We start from the raw sequence: 20,371 nt of genomic DNA, 5'->3' as shown, positions 1-20,371 counted from the left end.
GATTTACATAGTGATGTGACGAATAGTGATGTAGGCATTTTCTCACCAACAGTTCTTACAACAGTTAAATCCAGTCTTATGGGTTTGGCGTATTAGCGCTGTATCTGTGCAATGTAATATTTGATATTATGCACATTGAAAAGGAAATTTTAGGTCAATATTTGCAGCATGAGTTAAAGTTTTGTAGTAATGATTATCAAAAAAGAGGGATAATTTGATAAGATTAGCAGATGTTAATGTTTAAAATAATACTTGTTAAGGAAATGTAGAATGTATTTGTTCAGGTTTATCACATTTAAACAATCTGTGAAGATTCTTCAGCTCATTTGTTGGACAACACATCTCTGAACCACTCAACCAAAACAACAGCTAAACGTGTGTAACACCAGATTACACAAAATACCACAAATTTAAAAATATATATGTAACATAAATAATAAACAGTAAGAATGGGGTAATAAAAAATAACAGAACAACATAACGCAGCATGGAATTATTTTCTGTTTGACTGGCAAATCTTAAAAAAATAAATTAAATTACACTGATAATTTTTTTTTTCTTTTTAAATCACGGCAGCATTCAATCATCCTGAAATACAGTATGTGCGCTAACTGGAGACCTTGGAACCACACGACTTCTGAGCTCATTTCCTGCTAGTGACAACAAAAATATATGGGTATATATAATATTACATATAATATTTTAATATTTTAGCTTAATTTACAGTCAGACATTAGAAAATATCTGCACCTTTTTGGCCATTTTTTTGGAGAATACAAAAGATCACACAAAAACTTTTTTTTTTCTCATGATTAGTGGTTGGGTGAAGCCATTTACTATCAAACAACTGTGTTTACTCTTTTTAAATCATAATGACAACAGAAACTTCCCAAATGACCCTGACCAAACGTTTACATACCCCTGTTCTTAATACCGCGTATTGCCCCTTTAACATCACTGACAGCTTGGAGTCTTTTGTGGACGAGGCTCTCTGAGGGTAAAGCTGCCACTGAATATGTCTTCAACTTTATTTACATCAATTATGAAGAAATACAAACAGTATGGCACTCTACGGTAAATCTGCATGGAGTAGACAGTTCTCAAAACTGAGTTACTGTGCAAGAAGAGTGAAGAAAGCCACCAAGACCTCTGGACCACCCAGAAAAAGTTATAGGCTTATGTGGCTGTGATTGGAGAAATTGCATTTTGTATCACCAGTTATACAGCTTCATGATGAAGTGGTGTAGAGGAGGATTTTCTTAAAAAGAAGACCTCAACACTGAGTTACAAATTGCCAGAAGGTACATCAGAGATGCAATTTTTTTTTTTTAATTCTGAATTGGAAGCATGAAGCTTGATTGTTGTGGAAAGAGCGGCTGGAGGTATGTCCTCCTTGAAAGTCCTCTAGTTATTTGGGGTTTTACAATCAGACCCTAGTTTTGAAGAATGTGCAACTTGCAGTATTCTAAAATGTACAGTATGGTACACATGAGGATCCCCAGTAGCTTGCTTGATAAGAGGGTATGTTCCAGACCGTTATATTTGTGCAGTTGTTTACTTTCACAGTATTGTATTGCTCAGACGTCCACCAATGGGAACAGTATCTAAAAACACAAGGAAGGAAGTGGTGACAAAACAAAGGAAGGGAACCAAACGTGATGGAGTGTGTCCCTCAGTGTCTTGTGGGCTGTGGCGCCAAGACAGAAAACCTCGCTTCAGGAGGACCAAACAAAGCAAGAGCAATCAGACTATGCAGCCTCCACACACACACACAAACACACACACACACACACACACACACACACACACACACACACATAAAACCCTAGAAATACATATGGCAAAAGGTGCTATTTTTGAATGGCTTCAAAATTATGAATCGAGAGCAGGAAAATGCACAACATTTGAGCATCAAAGGGGACAAAGAAACATGTATGTAAGGATTAAACAATGAGAAGCCGTGCATTATACAGTTTGAATGCACGACGCGAAGCAGAGTTACTCCGCAAAGTACATTCAAACCGTATAAGGGTGATTCTTTAACTACGGGCACTATTGGCCTTGTAAATGTAATTTCCACCACACCATTGCCTTACAATATAAAGCGCCTTGGGGCAACTGTTTGTTGTGATTTGGCGCTATATACATGTGCTCTGATGTCACAGTTTATCTCCATAGAAATTACCCAAACAATCTTTCATACAAACTGTTTAAAGGGACATTACAGTGTTGTGGTGGAAATTACGGCAATAGTGTGGGACAACTACATTTTGTATAAAAAAATCACAACAGTTGTATGACATTGAATACCCCAATTATGTTTTGATTATTTTACTGATATTTTATTCAGAGATATTTTAAAACATTATAAAAACGATTTTTACCATTCATTTTTATCATTGAAGATCAAAAGTCTGGGTGTGGGACTGTTGTGTGGGCCGCCAGAAGAGGAAGTACTGCTGGCCCACCACCAGAGGGCGCCCTGCCTGAAGTGCGGGCTTCAGGCACGAGAGGGCGCTGCCGCCACGGACACAGCCGGGAGTGACAGCTGTCACTCGTTCTTCATCATCGCACTCCATAAAACCCAGACGTCATCTCCACCTCATCGCCGAGATATCGTACTTCATTGGAGGTAATATACTCAGCTGTTTGTGTTTTACACATCAATCTGTATATTGTGAGTCTTTGCAGGAGTACCTGTTATCCTCTGTCTGCGGGAGCTGATTGAGTGCTAGACTGTACTCTTTTTCCCTGAGGAATCACTGCGGTACTCAGCAGGATATTGTGTGAGAGGTGGAGGTGGCATTCCCACCATAATTGTTACTGGGTGTACACACACCCACACTTGACTGTCTTTGTTCTCGCCAGCAGTACCAGATCCGACAGTCGGGGACGGTGATCACCTGGGAATTTGGGACTTGGCGGCTCCAGTATTCACCAGGTTCGGTGGCGGCGGAAATCGTGTGGTTCCGGCTCTTCTCAGGACAGACGTCTTCTATCCTCGAGCCTGCCCACACGTCACTTTGTGGATTGACTGTAATCATATTCTGAGATTGTCTGTATGTTCGTTGTGCTCCTTCACACATTAATTCTCATCTATTGACCGTTCATTTGCGCCCCCTGTTGTGGGTCCGTGTCACTACACTTTCACAACAGGACAAGCACAAAACGGCAATATTTGCATATAATGATGCTGAAAAAAGGTGAAAAAGTCATCATAGACTACTAGAACAAATTTCTTAACACACTTTCATTGTAAAGATAACTATATGTGTGAAATTTCCCCTTTTTTCTGTTTTTCATACAATATGATCAAAGGACATAAGTGCCCGTAATCTAAGAATCACCCATAATGCACAGCTTCTCCTTGTTTAATCCGCTTATATCATGGTCCCACACAGTGAGCTAACACACAAATATTTAAGTTAACTTTTTTCGTGTTCTCTTATTCTTTCCCGTCTTCTTTCTTGTCCAGTTCATCGGATGTTAAATCTTTATGCCGTTGCTTTTGCTGTTCTTCTCGTTTGCTTTTTCCATTCCTCAAACGTTTTATTTTGGCCAAAAATATTAAAATTCACTTGGAAAACCATGTTTTATCACGTTTCTGTCATTCACCTGTCAAAACACAGTTGATCTGTGCCAACTGATTTGTGTGTTGCTATGGTGATGAACAGAGTGAAACGATATTACAGCGACTTAACTCGCCGAACTACGTCTGCGTATACACGAAAATAATGCACAGCAGTTAGACATGGAATTCTCACTGACCATGGTATAATAAATATTATAGTAAACTAAATACTATTAACTGTGTAGCCAACAGACAAAGAAGCTTAGTTTAAAACACACAAACACAAACACACACTACAGACACATAAATGGTGGGTTATTAACGTACGATGCATCCGGAAAGTATTCACAGCACTGCACTTTTTACACATTCTGTTATGTTACAGTCTTATTTCAATGGATGAAATTATTTTTTCCTCAAAATTCTACACATAATACCCAATAATGACAATGTGAAAAAAGATATATATATATATATTTGCAAATTTATTAAAAATAAAAAAACTAAAATCACGCGTTCATAAGTATTCACAGCCTTTGTCATGAAGCTCACAATTGAGCTCAGGTTTATCCTGTTTCCACTGATCATCCTTGAGATGTTTCTACAGCTTAATTGGAGTCTACCTGGGGTAAATTCAGTTGATTGGACATGATTTGGAAAAACACACACCTGTCTACATATAAGATCCCAGTTGACAGTGCATGTCAGAGCACAAACCAAGCATGAAGTCTAAGGAATAGTCTGTAGACCTCTGAGACTGGATTGTCTTGAGGCACAAATCTGAGGAAGGGTACAGAAATGTTTCTGCTGCTTTGAAGGTCCGAATGAGCACAGTGGCCTCCATCATCCATAAATGGAAGAAGATCGGATCCACCAGGACTCTTCCTACAGCTGGCTGCATGTCTAAACTGAGCGATCGGGGGAGAAGGACCTTAGTGAGGGAGGTGACCAAGAACCCGATGGTCACTCTGTCAGAGCTCCAGCATTCCACTGTGTGTTATTTTGGACTTACTGTCTTGTGTATAATCCTGGTATGTAAAACATAACAAACCTCATTAATTGCAGTTTAATTCCAATCAGCATTTAGGTTAGATGCACAGGAATATATTCACGGAAATAAGATCAGAATACTCACTTACCTAATAATTGTGCATAGTGTAACCTGACAACTGAGATAAGGTAGTCTGATTCTGTTGAGTACTTTAAATGCAGATTGAAGACACATCTGATCAAAACTCCTGATTAGCCTTACTGCATCGTTGCTGGTCTCCCACTTATATTAGTCACATCAACTCGGAGAAGGATTCAGTCTCATAAAAGTAGGTTTTTTTGTCGTGGTAAATGAGAAATTTTCTGCCACGAGCATGGTTAATACATGTTAAATAGATTTTTAAGTTGATGTTAAAATTGGTCAACTTTCTCAGTTTTCATTTCTGTTTTCCATCCAAGTTGCTGCCCAGGTGGTCCATGGATCTGGACCAACTGGATCTGCTTCATTGGAAGTAGCGATGCTGCAAGGATGGACGTTGGAAGTTGGTCTTCAGGCCTGTATGGTCCATCTGAATATTGCACCATACAAAACTCAACTTCAAACCAAGGTTTTGGTGATCTGGGGTACAAACAGCAAAGCATCTGACCACACATCATTTTAAGCCTAGCACACTCATGCATGCACAGAAACTAGCAGCGACTATCTGTGCTGCTTAACGCCGGGTGTAGATAGGGCTCCACTTCAAAGTTTAGCCAGTTTCCTGTGGGTGTATTCATCTCAGTGTTGATTCTGTTCACACAGCAGAGGCAGAATGTTTGAGGGAATATGGTTTGCATTGCAGCTAATTGCTTGTGATGCTCTCTCTTGACATCAAAGATGGGGAGTGCTGTGGTTCAAGGGTCAAAAGCTTGACTGTGGCACCAATGCCCCGCAATTTCCTGTTTTGACTGACCCATACAGTTGAAAGCAATGTTTTAGACCCAATAAGACATGTTTTTGTTATGTCCAATTCCTTTGCTGCTGTCAAGCTTAATGTTTCTTCACATTTTAGTTTCATTTATATTTATCACAGTTATTATGTAACAGGTTTTACATAAGAGTTCATCCTTAAAGGAATAACATAAAAACTGAACAAGCAGAAAATAATCACACCAAATCAAAAACAGTTGGAATGTTATGCAAAAACCAACAACAAAAAAGTGACATATTTACTTTGGTTTCTGTCTTACTGCAGACTTTCTGTCTTACAGTATGAACCCAACATATTTCAGACTTTGTTGTTCCTTTCAAATGTTAATATGCATCCATTTAAGGCCTGCAATGCATTCCCCAAAAAGTTGGGACAGGGGCAATTCAGGGCTCATGAGGTAAAAATGTAATAAAATTATATTTCAAACAGGTGATTGTAATGATTTGATACAAAAGCTAATATTCACGAAAGGCTGAGTCTTTGAGGAGTGAAGATAGGCAGTAATCTCCAGTTTTTGTCAACAAATGTGTGAGAAAATTAATGAAATGTTTAAAAACAGTGTTCCTCTGCAGTTCATTATATCATTTCACAGGGCAACTTATGTTGTGATTAGGTGATATACGTATAAATTGAATTGAAATAAATAAACTGAATTACAGGAATGTGGAGGAATTTCAGTGTTCAAAGTGTAAGGGTGCAAGCTTAAGCTGAACACCAGTGATCTTCAACCCTTCAGACCGCACTGCATCAAGAAGTGTCATTCATCAATAGTCAAGCATTACAATATAGTTGCATTTACAAATGCCACTTAAAACTTGGAGGCATCCCAGTTAGACCATCAGACAATGAAAATGTGCATTGCAGTCAGACAAATCAGTATTCCAGATCTTTTTTTTTTCTTTTTTTGGAAGAAATGGACACCATGTGATCCAAACCAAAGATGTAAAGGTCCACCTAGACTGTCATCAATAACAAATCCAAAAGCCAGGGACTGTCATGAAATGGCATTGTCAGTGCTCTTGGCAAAGATAATTCACACTTTTGTTATGGCAGGATTAATGCAGGTACATTGAGATTTGAATCTTCTCCTGAGATGTCTGTGTTTTTTAACAAGACAATGCAAAACCACATTCTGTGCACATTACAAAGGCATGGCTGCAGCAAAAACGACTCAGTTACTGCACTGGCCTGCCTGTAATCCTGACCTGTCCCCACTAGAGAATATGTGGAGAAATTTCCAAAAAAAAAAAAAAAAAAAATGCACCAACACCATACCGTTGCACACATTAATGACCCCTTCACACATAAAATGAAATCGGATGAATGAAGCCAAAAAAGGCTGAATTGGGGAACCCTGGAAAAATTCTAGCCAGTGTTGGGAGGGACAGACGGTCAGATAACCGTTTTACGGATGCCGTACAATCCTGTGGCGACGGTTTCGTGCATGCTTGTGTGCACGCATACAAACACAGTGGAACCACGTGAGAAGTGTGATGCTACATCACAATCACACAGCAGCGGAAGCAATTAAATGTACAAATGTACATAAATCATAGAAATTGTGTAAGGACCAAATAATGAGCGCACACAGAACAATATAATAATTAATGTACTGTTTAAATGTAATGCAATCATGTTACTTTTAATGATGTTTCATTGACGCTTGATGGTCTGTGTTGGAATTGAGGAAACAAATGGGTTTCGTTTTGTCTGTTAGAATATTTAATTCCTGTTATAAAGAGCAGACAATACAAGAATTATGTCTTGTTATATGTGAAGGGGCCATAAGATGTGTTTGCAGGGAGAATGGGACAAGATAACACCAGAAATGATTAATCACTGTTACTCCTTTTGAGTTTAATCAAGGCTCAACATCATTCTTGGGTTTAACAGACATTTATTTTGGCCAACATGCCTTCACATGCCCCAATATGTCTCCATAATGCGTCAGAACCAAGACAGAAAAATATAAAACATAATTAGCTCACAAAAATACAAAGAACTTACACAAAATAAAATAGAAATACACATAAGCAGATGAATAAAACAGTACCACAGAAACCAACAAAAAAAACTACCTCATTGGTCGCATTTACGCAAAAGGAATAAAGGTAACGTCACTTCTCCTTGTGTGGCTTCTAATGGCACCAACTGTATTCCCTGAATGTGCAGAACAAAGCATAAGTTTCCCTTCTTGAAGTGTTTTTATTCAAAATTAACAAACTATATTTACATGAATTTACTTGAAATGATTACTTATTTATTCTTCAACCTTTTAAATTAAACAATACTGTGTATTTATTGCCTTTTTACAAGAGTATTAAAATAATGAATTAAATATAATGGCAGTTGCCTTTGATGGCAGCTACACACTTGTAATCCTCAATGCCAAAATGTCTTAAGTGGTGTGAGAAGGAATGGCAACATTACAAAGTGGTAAATGCTTTAGCATCCTAACGTTTTTCGGAATGTCTTACAGACCTAAACGCTGGGATGGATGTACAAGTAGTGTTCAGAATAATGTTTCTGTGTAGGCTCTCAGTTGTCCAGGTGGTTTCCATAGTAGAGAAGCTTGAATCTTCGACTGGACTGGGTTGCTTGACGTGAGGACGTTTCGCTTCAAATCACAGAAGCTTCCTCAGCTAAAATTCTTGCTCTGGTAGTCTGACTTCTGTCTTGACTCTTGTAGAGAAGAATAAACCAGAAGCCAACAAAAGCTGGAGTTTTTAACCTAACCAGACCCCTCCTACCGAGAGGACGACTGCTATAGGCTAGTGACTAAACAATAGCTCTAATTAGCATCTATTGTGCTCTAGTTAGCATTCTCCTAATGATGGGACGGAAGCCTCCCCTGATGGCTCCCTTGACGAAGCCTCTCGGTAGGAGGGGTCTGGTTACGTTAAAAACTCCAGCTTTTGTTGGCTTCTGGTTTATTCTTCTCTACAAGAGTCAAGACAGAAGTCAGACTACCAGAGCAAGAATTTTAGCTGAGGAAGCTTCTGTGATCTGAAGCGAAACGTCCTCATGTCAAGCAACCCAGTCCAGTCGAAGATTCAAGCTTCTCTACTATGTTCAGAATAATAGTTGTGCTATGCAACTAAAAAGATTAATTCAGATTTTGAGTATATTTCTTACTGTTACATGGGAAACAAGGTACCAATAGATTCTCACAAATCCAACAAGACCAAGCATTCATGATATGCACACTCTTAAGGCTATGAAATGGGGCTATTAATAAAAAAAAAAAAAAAGTAGAAAAGGCACAATAATCACAACAGCTTCACAATAATAGTAGTATATGCTGTTGCCGCTACAAACTCAAAACTATTATGTTCAAACTGCTTTTTTAGCAACCCTGTGAATCACTAAATTAGTATTTATTTGTATAACCAGTTTTTCATGATTTCTTCACATCTGCAAGGCATTAATTTTGTTGGTTTGGAACCAAGATTTTGCTCGTTTACTACTGTGCTTGGGGTAATTGTCTTGTTGAAACACCCATTTCAAGGGCATGTCCTCTTCAGCATAAGGCAACATGACCTCTTCAAGTATTTTGACATATCCAAACTGATCCATGATACCTGGTATGCGATATATAGGCCCAACACCATAGTAGGAGAAACATGCCCATATCATGACGCTTGCACCACCATGCTTCACTGTCTTCACTGTGAACTGTGGCTTAAATTCAAAGTTTGGGGGTCATCTCACAAACTGTCTGCGGCCCTTGGAGGAATATTTTGTGGACTGATGAGAGTAAAATTGTTCTTTTTGGGTCCATTTGTCTTTAGGCCAGTTGATGTGTTCTTTGGCAAACTGTAACCTCTTCTGCACGTCTTTTATTTAACAGAAGGACTTTGCGGGGGATTCTTACAAATAAATTAGCTTCACACAGGCGTCTTCTAACTGTCACAGCACTTACAGGTAACTCCTGACTGTCTTTGATCATCCTGGAGCTGATCAATGGGTTAGCCTTTGCCGTTCTGGTTATTCTTCTATCCATTTTGATGGTTGTTTTCCATTTTCTTCCATGCGTCTCTGGTTTTTTTGTCCATTTTAAAGCATTGGAGATCATTGTAGATGAACAGCCTATGTTTTGCACCTGCGTATGTTTTCCCCTCTCCAGTAAACTTTTTAATCAAACTACGCTGTTCTTCTGAACAATGTCTTGAACGTCCCATTTTCCTCAGGCTTTCAAAGAGAAAAGCATGTTCAACAGGTGCTGGCTTCATCCTTAAATAGGGGACACCTGATTCACATGTTTGTTCCACAAAATTGACGAACTCACTGACTGAATACCACACTACTATTATTGTGAACACCCCCTTTTCTACTTTTATTTTTTTTTACTAATAGCCCAATTTCATAGCCTTAAGAGTGTGCATATCATGAATGCTTGGTCTTGTTGGATTTGTGAGAATCTACTGAATCTACTGGTACCTTGTTTACCATGTAACAATAAGAAATCTACTCAAAACCTGGATTAATCTTTTTAGTCACATAGCACTACTATTATTCTAAACACTACTGTATATTAACTGAAGTTGACCAGAAAAACATGAAATATCTGGGGTTCATGCTGTCTAAAAAGAAATAAACAAAGAATCACTGCATTTTTGTTTGTTTTTTAATGTATTTTCCGTAATATCCCAACTTTATCTGATTTGGGGGTTGTATACGCTTTCTGTGGCTACATTTACATACATTTACATTAATATTCGGGCTAAGGTCAATATTCCGGTTTCTGAATCATTAGGAATAACCCGTTTACATGCTTAAGCAGACAGTTACTCCTGTATACATGGTCATTGGTATCATTTGGAATATCCCCATCTAAACAGTGAAGCACGTCTTCCACCGGTGCTTGATTTGGTCTGGCGTTCGTGCAAATCCTGCTTAGCGTAACTTTTCAGCCACCTTCTTGTAAATGTCGCTATCTCTGTACTTTCTACCGTCAATAAAAGACATTATATTCATGTCTTTCACAATACTAATGAAGTACTCTGTTTCCTCCTCGTACCAAAAGTGTGGTGCTGTGCTGCCATGTCTGGATTTCCACATGCTTGTTTACCTCTGCTTCTGTGGTGTCCGGTGGGTTGCGCGCGCTGCATACAAGTAGTTGCCATACTCAAAAGACCAAGCTTCCTTGCAGATAGGACATGCGCAGAACACAAAATAATGTTCCTTTCTATGGGGATTATTTCGATGCCTGTTTACATTACCTGAATTCGGGTTAGAAAAGAGTAACCCAGGGGTCATATTCGGGTTTTAAAAACAGAATATGAGCATATTCGGGTTTTTGCAGGTGTTTACATGGCCGTACACAACCGGGTTATTGCTAATATTCCGGTTATGAAAGGGTTATTGGCTGCATGTAAACAGTCATTAACAACATGAATTTCAACTGAGAATGAACAAGAATAAGAAAAGGCAAAGCAGGATATGGGAAAAAGAAAATGTGCAGCTTCTCCAGTGAAAATGTTTTCCGTAAAATCAAACATTGGACACTCAATTGGAATAAACACACAGACTCTCCAGTTCTGCAGAACCTCCTACAGACTGCTTAAGAGTCACAAAGCACTAACTGAGGGTTTGATTTTGGGGGTGGGTTTACATGCCACTGAGCGGTTTGGTGCTAAATTACAACTCAACATGGTCCCTCTCAAAGCCCACATCTGGGATTGGCCCTGACAACTGGATGCTGTGCTGCTAATTTTGGTTGCTTTGTTTGTAACCCTATAATAGAGACAGTAAAGGACCACAGGGTTGGAATGAGGGTGGGCAGACCTCAAACTAAAATTCAAAGTCAAAGCATTTTCTAAAGCCTTCTGGGACGATTGGCCCCACAGGAAACAAGCCAGATAAATTAGCTGTTTGCATTTCAGCATTTTATAGATTTGGGGAACTTTGTATTTAGGGTTTCTTCCTTACTTGATGGTTGAATTCCTTTGACGTTTTTATGCTGTATGCAGGCACACCAATGTGAAGGTCAGAGTCTCGTTGTCTGTTTCCAAGTCATATCAAGTGAAACAAAGTCATTTTTTAATGTATGGAAAACGGAAGTACAGAAACAGCACTTATGAAATAACACGTGGCTCCCACTCATCTGTCCTCCCAGAAACATTCTAAAAACAAATGTTTGGCTTAAAAAAAGCAAAGCACCATTTTTTTTTAGTTGACAATTCCAATAAAAGTTGTTTGTTCCAACAAACTCCACCAAGTTAGAGTAAATACAGCGCATCACTTTTTCCACATTTTATGTTACAACCTTATTCCAAAATGGATTCCTTTGCTCAATATTCTGTTAATGCCCCTTTGGCAGAAATTACAGCCCTCAAGTCTTCTTGACTATGATGCCATGGTGCACCTATCTTTGGGCAGTTTTGCTCATTTCTCTTTGCAGCACCTCTCAAGCTCCATCAGGTTGGATGGGAGCGTCGGTGCACAGACATTTTCAGATCTCTCCAGAGATGTTCAATCAGTCTGGGCTCTGGCTGGTCCAAGACATTCAGAGTCGTCCAGAACCACTCCTTTGATATCTTGGCTGTGCGCTTAGGGTCATTGTCCTGCTGAAAGATGAACCGTCACCCCAGTCTGAGGTCAAGAGTGCTCTGGAGCAGGTTTTCATCCAGGATGTCTCTGTACATTGCTCCATTCATCCTTCCCCCATCCTGACCCTTGCTGACAAAAGTTCCCTAATCTTGTCATCACTCCTTAGACATTTTGGCATGACTTTGGATGCTGGTATTCTTCTGGTGAATCCTTTGAACACTGAGCTGTGCTAGTGCATCTGGAAAGTATTGACAGTACTTCACTTTTTCCACATTTTGTTGTAACGGCCTTATTCCGAAATGGAGTACATTCATTTTCCCCCTCAAAATTCTACTCACAACACCCCATAATAATAGCCTGAAAAAAGGTTTTGTTGAATTTTTACACAAATATTCACATCCTTTGCTCAGTACCTTGTTGATGCACTTTGGGTAGAAATTACAGCCTCAAGTCTTCTTGAATATGACGCCGCAAGCTTGGTGCACCTATCTTTGGGCAGTTTTGCTCATTCCTCTTTGCAGCACCTCTCAAGCTCTATCAGGTTGGATGGGGAGTGTCGGGGTACAGCTATTTTCAGATCTCTCGAAAGTTCAATCGGATTCAGGTCTGGGATGTCTCTGTACATTGCTGCATTCATCTTTCCCTCAATCCTGACTAGTCTCCCAGTTCCTGCTGCTGAAAAACATCTCCACAGCATGATGCTGCCACCACCATATTCCACTATAGGGATGGTGCCTGGTTTCCTCCAAACATGACACCTAGCAATCCCACAAAGAGTTCAATCTTTGTCCCATTAGACCCACAAATTTTGTTTCTTGTGGTATGAGAGTCCTCCAGGTTCCTTTTGACAAACTCCAGGCAGGCTGCCGTTTGTCTTTTATTAAGGAGTGGCTTCCGTCTGGCCACTCTACAATACAGGCCTGAATGGTGGATTGCTGCAGAGATGGTTGTCCTTCTGGAAGGTTCTCCTCTCTCCACAGAGGAATGTTGGAGCTCTGACAGAGTGACGATGAGGTTCTTAGTCTCCTCCATGACTAAGGTCCTTCTCCCCTGATCTCTCAGTTTAGACAGGTGTCCAGCTCTAGGAAGAGTCCTGGTGGATCCAAACATCTTCCATTTATGGATGATGGAGGCCACTGTGCTCATCGAGACCGTCAAAGCAACAGAAATGTCTTCCCCTGATCTGTGCCTAAAGACAATCCTGTCTTAGAGGCCTACAGACAATTCCTCTGACTTCATGCTTGGTTTGTGCTCTGACATGCACTGTCAATTGTGGTACCTTATATGTAGACAGGTGTGTCTTTCCAAATCATGTCCAATCAACTGAATTTGCCCCAGGTGGACTCCAATTAAGCTGTAGAAACATCTCAAGGATGATCAGTTGAAACAGGATGCACCTACAGTGAGGAAAATAAGTATTTGAACACCCTGCAGTTTTGCAAGTTCTCCCACTTAGAAATCATGGAGGGGTCTGAAATTTTCATCTTAGGTGCATGTCCACTGTGAGAGACATAATCTTAAAAAAACAAAAAATCCGGAAGTCACAATGTATGATTTTTTTATTTATTCGTATGTTACTGCTGCAAATACGTATTTGAACACCTGTGAAAATCAATGTTAATATTTGGTACAGTAGCCTTTGTTTGCAATTACAGAGGCCAAACGTTTCCTGTAGTTCTTGACCAAGTTTTCACACACTGCAACAGGGATTTTGGTCCACTCCTCCATACAGATCTCCAAATCTTTCAGGTTTGGAGTTTCAGCTCCCTCCAAAGATTTTCTATTGCGTTCAGGTCTGGAGACTGGCCAGGCCACTCCAGGACCTTGAAATGCTTCTTACGGAGCCCATTCTTAGTTGCCCTGGCTGTGTTTAGGGTCACTGTCATGCTGGACGACCCAGCCATGACCCATCTTCAATGCTCTTACTGAGGGAAGGAGGTTGTTTGCCAAAATCTCACAATACATGACCCCATCCATCCTCCCTTCAATACGGTGCAGTCGTCCTGTCCCCTTTGCAGAAGAGCACCCCCAGAGTATGATGTTTCCACCCCCATGCTTAACGGATGGGATGGTTTTCTTGGGGTTTTTCTCATCCTCTAAACATGGTAAGTGGAGTTGATTCCAAAAAACTCTATTCTGGTCTAAAGTGACCACATGACCTTCTCCCATGCCTCCTCTGGATCATCCAGATGGTCACTGGTGAACTTCAAACGGGCCTGGACATGTGCTGGCTTGAGCAGGAGGACATTGCTGCCCTGCAGGATTTTAAACCATGACAGCATCATGTGTTACTAATGTAATCTTCGTGACTGTGGTCCCAGCTCTCTTCAGGTCATTGACCAGGTCCTCCTGTGTAGTTCTGAGCTTTTTCAGAATCATCCTTACTCCGCAAAGTGAGATCTTGCATGGAATCCCAGACCGAGGGAGACTGACAGTCATGTGCTTCTTCCACTTTCTAATAAATAGTCATAACAGTTGTTGTCTTCTACCAAGCTGCTTGCCTGTTGTCCATCCCAGCCTTTTGCAGGTCTACAGTTTTGTCCCTGGTGTCCTTAACTCTTTGGTCTTGGCTATGGTGGACAGGTTGGAGTGTGAGTGTGTGAACAGGTGTCTTTTATACAGGCAACAAGTTCAAACAGGTGCAATTAATACAGGTAAAGAGTGCAGAATAAGAGGGCTTCTTAAAGAAAAATTAACAGGTCTGTGAGAGACAGAATTCTTGCTGGTTGGTAGGTGTTCAAATACTGAGTTGCAGCAGTAACATACAAATAAATTATATATAAAAAAAAAAATCATACATTGTGATTTCCGGATTATTTATTTATTTATTTTTAGATTATGTCTCTCACAGTGGACATGCACCTAAGATGAAAACTTCACACCCCGCCATCATTTCTAAGTGGGAGAACTTGCAAAACCGCAGGGTGTTCAAATACTTATTTTCCTCACTGTGTGTGTAAAAAAACAAACAAACAAAAAAAAAAAAAAAAATATATATATATATATATATACATATATATATACACACACACACACAGGTCCCTCGTTTATTGTGGGAGTTACCTTCTAAAAATAACCCGCAATAAGCGAAATCCGCAAAGTAGTCAGCGTTATTTTTTACAATTATTATAGATGTTTTAAGGCTGTATAATCCCTCACTATACACTTTATACACTTTTCTCAAGCATTGTCTCAAGCATTAACATGTCACTTTTCTCTCCTGTGTAAACACTCTCTTTTTCTTCTGGGCAAAAAGATTATAAACAGACACACGCAGAACACAATGCGCGTGCTCTCCCTTCGCTCACTGCCTCCGGGGGTACGGATGCGGGACCCGCAATGAATCCAAGTCATGGCCACAGAGCTCTGCGGCTGTGGTTACCGAGACCATGCAGCAGGCGCTGCAGATTTTTCCGCAAGAAGTCTATCCTTGCGGACTGCCAGAGTGCTCCGCATCAAAACAACGAGCGTAGTCTCTGGACCTGTTGCCAGAGTTGTCCGCAGCTCCGCACAGCAGACAGGGGGGCGGTGTGAGTGGCCCGCTGCGGTGCTTACCGAGCCCGCAGACTCAGTAATCGCATTGGAAGCAGTGAGAGCAATCGCGGTGATGCTGACCAGTGCCGCGACCGGCCCGCCTGATAAGGACGCAGAACAATGCACTGTTAAAAAAAAGAAAAAAAAGAAAAAGAAAAAAGCAGCATGCAAAACTGCACAAAAAAAAAAAAAAAAAAAAAAAATCTGCGAAACTGCGAGGCCATGAAAGGTGAACCGCGTTATAGCGAGGGACCACCGTACACACACATTCACACCGGGATACCAATTAAACAACTGCAAACTACAAAGAAGACAATGCTCATACGGCCGAGGGTATTTTAGCATTGCATTACATTTAATAGTTATGAAAATTTTGCTAACCCACACTCACTGACTACATTAATCCTGTGCGTGCCTCGCTAATTGTCAGAAATACTGGCCTTGTTCAAATAATTTTTACAGTACTGTGCATCATTCTCCATCAGAAATCTACAAACCAACAAACGGTGAAATCTTCAAGGACATTTATTTATTTATATTCAAATGAGGAGCCTTTGAAACAAAAATTATGACATCTGGAGGGTGAGAGGTTTTCGTGTTATTATTTACAGTGGTACGCAGATGCAACAAGCATGGTGACAAAAGCAAATAGTGTTTCACGAAATGACATTAACTGAATACAAAGAATACTGCAGGGTAGAACCTATCTCAGTGTCAGAATACAAACATGAGGCATCATCTGTTTTACAGAGAGTGTGACACTCCAACTGTGACCGACTTTTGATATGTTTAATTCAGGATGTCAAACTCCACTTTAAAGCTGCACTTCCACCTGGCAGAGTTTGGCACCATTTAGTGCCGTAAAATGCAGAGCTACAACTTGGCACACCTCGCTTGATTTTCCCAATCAGCTCTTGGCTGACTGGGTTTGACGCAGATTCATCCCGAGCAGGCATACCGCTCAGAACAAGTCGGCAAAAGTCTAGTCGAGATCAGGAGAATTCCAAACAAATTCAAAACCGGCAAGAATTTAACTTTCCTAACTTCACTGGGTCGGCATGCTGATCAGCAAGATCAGTAAAACTCAAAACGATGACTCTAAGACACTAAAATCACTCCTCGTGCCAGAAATCCCACTGAGAGCTCGCACACAAAGTGTGCATTCATTTTGATGATGCTGAAATGATTTTAAGGCACTAAAAGCTGATATTTGGCCTTCTGATTAAAATCAGACATCGGAACCTTACATGTGACATGTTCTTTTTCAAATCAGACGGCAAGCACTTCTGAGAACAAATCAAACAGAATTTAATGAAATGCTGCGACGGACTGACTGCACACTCAATGACCTTTTATTTCAAAAACGCATTTTGAAAAATTAAAGCTAAAACAACACAATTATATACCCCAACAAGAGTGACACAGGCAGTACTTTAAACTCAAAGTATGCAGGTGAAACATACTGCAAGACGGAGGTCAGGCAACAGTTTGAACCAGGGGGGAAAACAAACAAAAACAAAGTATATTTGGACCATAACATAACCTGTAATTTAAAGTAAGACTGGAGATCACCATAAAGCTGCAAAAACAAATGAACAATACAGTGAGATTTGGATTTAGTTTAACTTAAAATTATTCCTGAATAACTTACAAGCTACTAATTATGATCTGTATATTCTGTAGATTCTGTGTATAAAAATACTGCTCCACCTGCTTTGCAGCATCAGAATCTCTTCATTTGTCTGCGCTCCTGTCGTCTCTGTTTCTTCTCATTCACATCATCTGGTGCTGAGGGGCTTTCAGCTGCAAACCACGGGCCCAAGAAGTTGACCCACAGCAAGTGCAGGGCACGTGCAGGCGCCTGACACACACACACACACACACGTGAGGAGACTGAAAATGATTCAGAGAGATATCTAAAAGTAACAACGTGCAAAAGTTCTTACCAGAAACCAAAGATACCAGAAATAAGAGGAGATGGTGCTGAGCACCTGTACTATGGCTGTGAGAAGGATGACATCTTTCAGGTGCCTGAAGCCAGAAAACATTGAATTAACTCTCAACAAAATGCGCTTTAACAGAAATTGTGTTCTGCGTTTGGCTCTTTTTGCACCAAGTACATAAAACACCATGGGACTGATTTGCTAACGGTTTGCATGTATAAACCGTCACTTGACCCAGCTATCTTAGCTAATTATAGGCCAATCTCCAACCTTCCTTTTCTCTCAAAAATTCTTGAAAGGGTAGTTGTAAAACAGCTAACTGATCATCTGCAGAGGAATGGTCTATTTGAAGAGTTTCAGTCAGGGTTTAGAATTCATCATAGTACAGAAACAGCATTAGTGAAGGTTACAAATGATCTTCTTATGGCCTCAGTGGACTCATCTCTGTGCTTGTTCTGTTAGACCTCAGTGCTGCTTTTGATACTGTTGACCATAAAATTTTGTTACAGAGATTAGAGCATGCCATAGGTATTAAAGGCACTGCACTGCGGTGGTTTGAATCATATTTATCTAATAGATTACAATTTGTTCATGTAAATGGGGAATCTTCTTCACAGACTAAGGTTAATTATGGAGTTCCACAAGGTTCTGTGCTAGGACCAATGTTATTCACTTTATACATGCTTCCCTTAGGCAGTATTATTAGACAGCATTGCTTAAATTTTCATTGTTACGCAGATGATACCCAGCTTTATCTATCCATGAAGCCAGAGGACACACACCAATTAGCTAAACTGCAGGATTGTCTTACAGACATAAAGACATGGATGACCTCTAATTTCCTGCTTTTAAACTCAGATAAAACTGAAGTTATTGTACTTGGCCCCACAAATCTTAGAAACATGGTGTCTAACCAGATACTTACTCTGGATGGCATTACCCTGACCTCTAGTAATACTGTGAGAAATCTTGGAGTCATTTTTGATCAGGATATGTCATTCAATGCGCATATTAAACAAATATGTAGGACTGCTTTTTTGCATTTGCGCAATATCTCTAAAACTAGAAAGGTCTTGTCTCAGAGTGGTGCTGAAAAAGTAATTCATGCATTTATTTCCTCTAGGCTGGACTATTGTAATTCATTATTATCAGGTTGTCCTAAAAGTTCCCTGAAAAGCCTTCAGTTAATTCAAAATGCTGCAGCTAGAGTACTGACAGGGACTAGAAGGAGAGAGCATATCTCACCCATATTGGCCTCTCTTCATTGGCTTCCTGTTAATTCTAGAATAGAATTTAAAATTTTCTTACTTATAAGGTTTTGAATAATCAGGTCCCATCTTATCTTAGGGACCTCATAGTACCATATCACTCCAATAGAGCGCTTCGCTTTCAGACTGCAGGCTTACTTGTAGTTCCTAGAGTTTGTAAGAGTAGAATGGGAGGCAGAGCCTTCAGCTTTCAGGCTCCTCTCCTCTGGAACCAGCTCCCAATTCGGATCAGGGAGACAGACACCCTCTCTACTTTTAAGATTAGGCTTAAAACTTTCCTTTTTGCTAAAGCTTATAGTTAGGGCTGGATCAGGTGACCCTGAACCATCCCTTAGTTATGCTGCTATAGACTTAGACTGCTGGGGGGTTCCCATGATGCACTGACTGTGGTCTGATGTGTCCACATTTCAAATTATTTTTGGAAATCATGGACGTTGTGTCCTCTGGACAAAACAGGAAAAAGACCATCCAGATTGTTACCAGCACAAAGTTCAAAAGCCAGCATCTGTGATGGTATGGGTGTGTGTTAGTGCCCATGAAATGGACAACTTACACATCTGTGATGGCATCATCAATGCTGAAAGGTACATCCAGGTTTTGGAGCAACACATGCTGCCATCCAAGCAACGTCTTTTTCAGGGACGTCCCTGCTTATTTCAGCAAGACAATGCCAAACCACATTCTGCATGTGTTACAACAGCGTGGCTTTGTAGTGAAAGAGTGCGGGTACTAGACTGGCCTGCCTGCAGTCCAGACCTGTCGCCCATTGAAAATGTCTGGCACATTATGAAGCGCAAAATATGAAAACAAACACCCCGGACTGTTGAACATATGAAGTCGTACATCAAGCAAGAATGGGAAAGAATTCCACCTACAAAGCTTCAACAATTAGTGTCCTCAGTTCCCAAACACTTATTGAGTGTTGTGAGAAGGAAAGGTGATGTAACACAGTGGTAAACATGCCACTGTCCCAGCTTTTTTGAAACGTGTTGCAGGTATCCATTTCAAAATGAGCAAATATTTGCACAAAAACAAAGTTTATCAGTTTGAACATTAAATATCTTGTCTTTGTGGTGTATTCAGTGTAGGTTGAAGAGGATTTTCAAATCATTGTATTCTGTTTTTATTTACATTTTACACAACGTCCCAACTTCATTGGAATTGGGGTTGTAATTAGGATGGGTTAAATGCAGACGACAAATTGTGATGTATGTATGTATGTACAATAAAATGGTAAATGAATTGTATTTATATAGCGCTTTTCCATCTGCGCTTTACAATTATCTCTCACATTCACATAGACACACTTGCACAACAATGTAATGGGTGCTGCCATGCAAGGTGCTCACTATACACTAGAAGCAACTAGGAGATTAACATTAATTTAGAGATTTTCCAGTCTGGCTGGGGTCTGATCCTTTGGTCTGAAGCTCAACGCTTAACCACTAGACCATCCCATCCCCTAAATTCTGATTTTAAAGGGTCGATAAAGGCTTTTTTTCTTCTTCTTCAGGGGTGGTGTTTCTTGCAGACACGGGTTCA

General features: G+C 40.2%; 1 protein-coding gene and 1 long non-coding RNA gene across 2 annotated transcripts in view; one reads left to right on the top strand and one right to left on the bottom strand.

Moving 5' to 3' along the window:
• Nucleotides 1-1,671: 1,671 nt before the first annotated feature.
• LOC117530834 lies at nt 1,672-17,186 on the top strand. The gene is made up of 3 exons (XR_004566458.1): nt 1,672-1,682; nt 12,331-12,338; nt 16,319-17,186. It is a non-coding gene; the product is annotated as an uncharacterized LOC117530834 (long non-coding RNA).
• The window catches only part of tmem208 (transmembrane protein 208), a 19,421-nt gene continuing 16,010 nt past the window's right edge, over nt 16,961-20,371 (bottom strand). Inside the window, exons 5-6 of the mRNA XM_034193768.1 lie at nt 17,565-17,649; nt 16,961-17,479 (exon numbers count right to left, since the gene is read on the bottom strand). Of these exons, the coding sequence (XP_034049659.1) occupies nt 17,342-17,479; nt 17,565-17,649 (223 nt within the window). The 3' untranslated portion in view covers nt 16,961-17,341. The remainder of the gene's footprint in view (nt 17,480-17,564; nt 17,650-20,371) is intronic.

The sequence above is a fragment of the Thalassophryne amazonica genome, chromosome 2, assembly GCF_902500255.1.
Source record: "Thalassophryne amazonica chromosome 2, fThaAma1.1, whole genome shotgun sequence".
In the NCBI taxonomy this organism is placed as follows: Eukaryota; Metazoa; Chordata; class Actinopteri; order Batrachoidiformes; family Batrachoididae; genus Thalassophryne; species Thalassophryne amazonica.
This window is presented reverse-complemented; position numbering and strand designations above follow the sequence as displayed.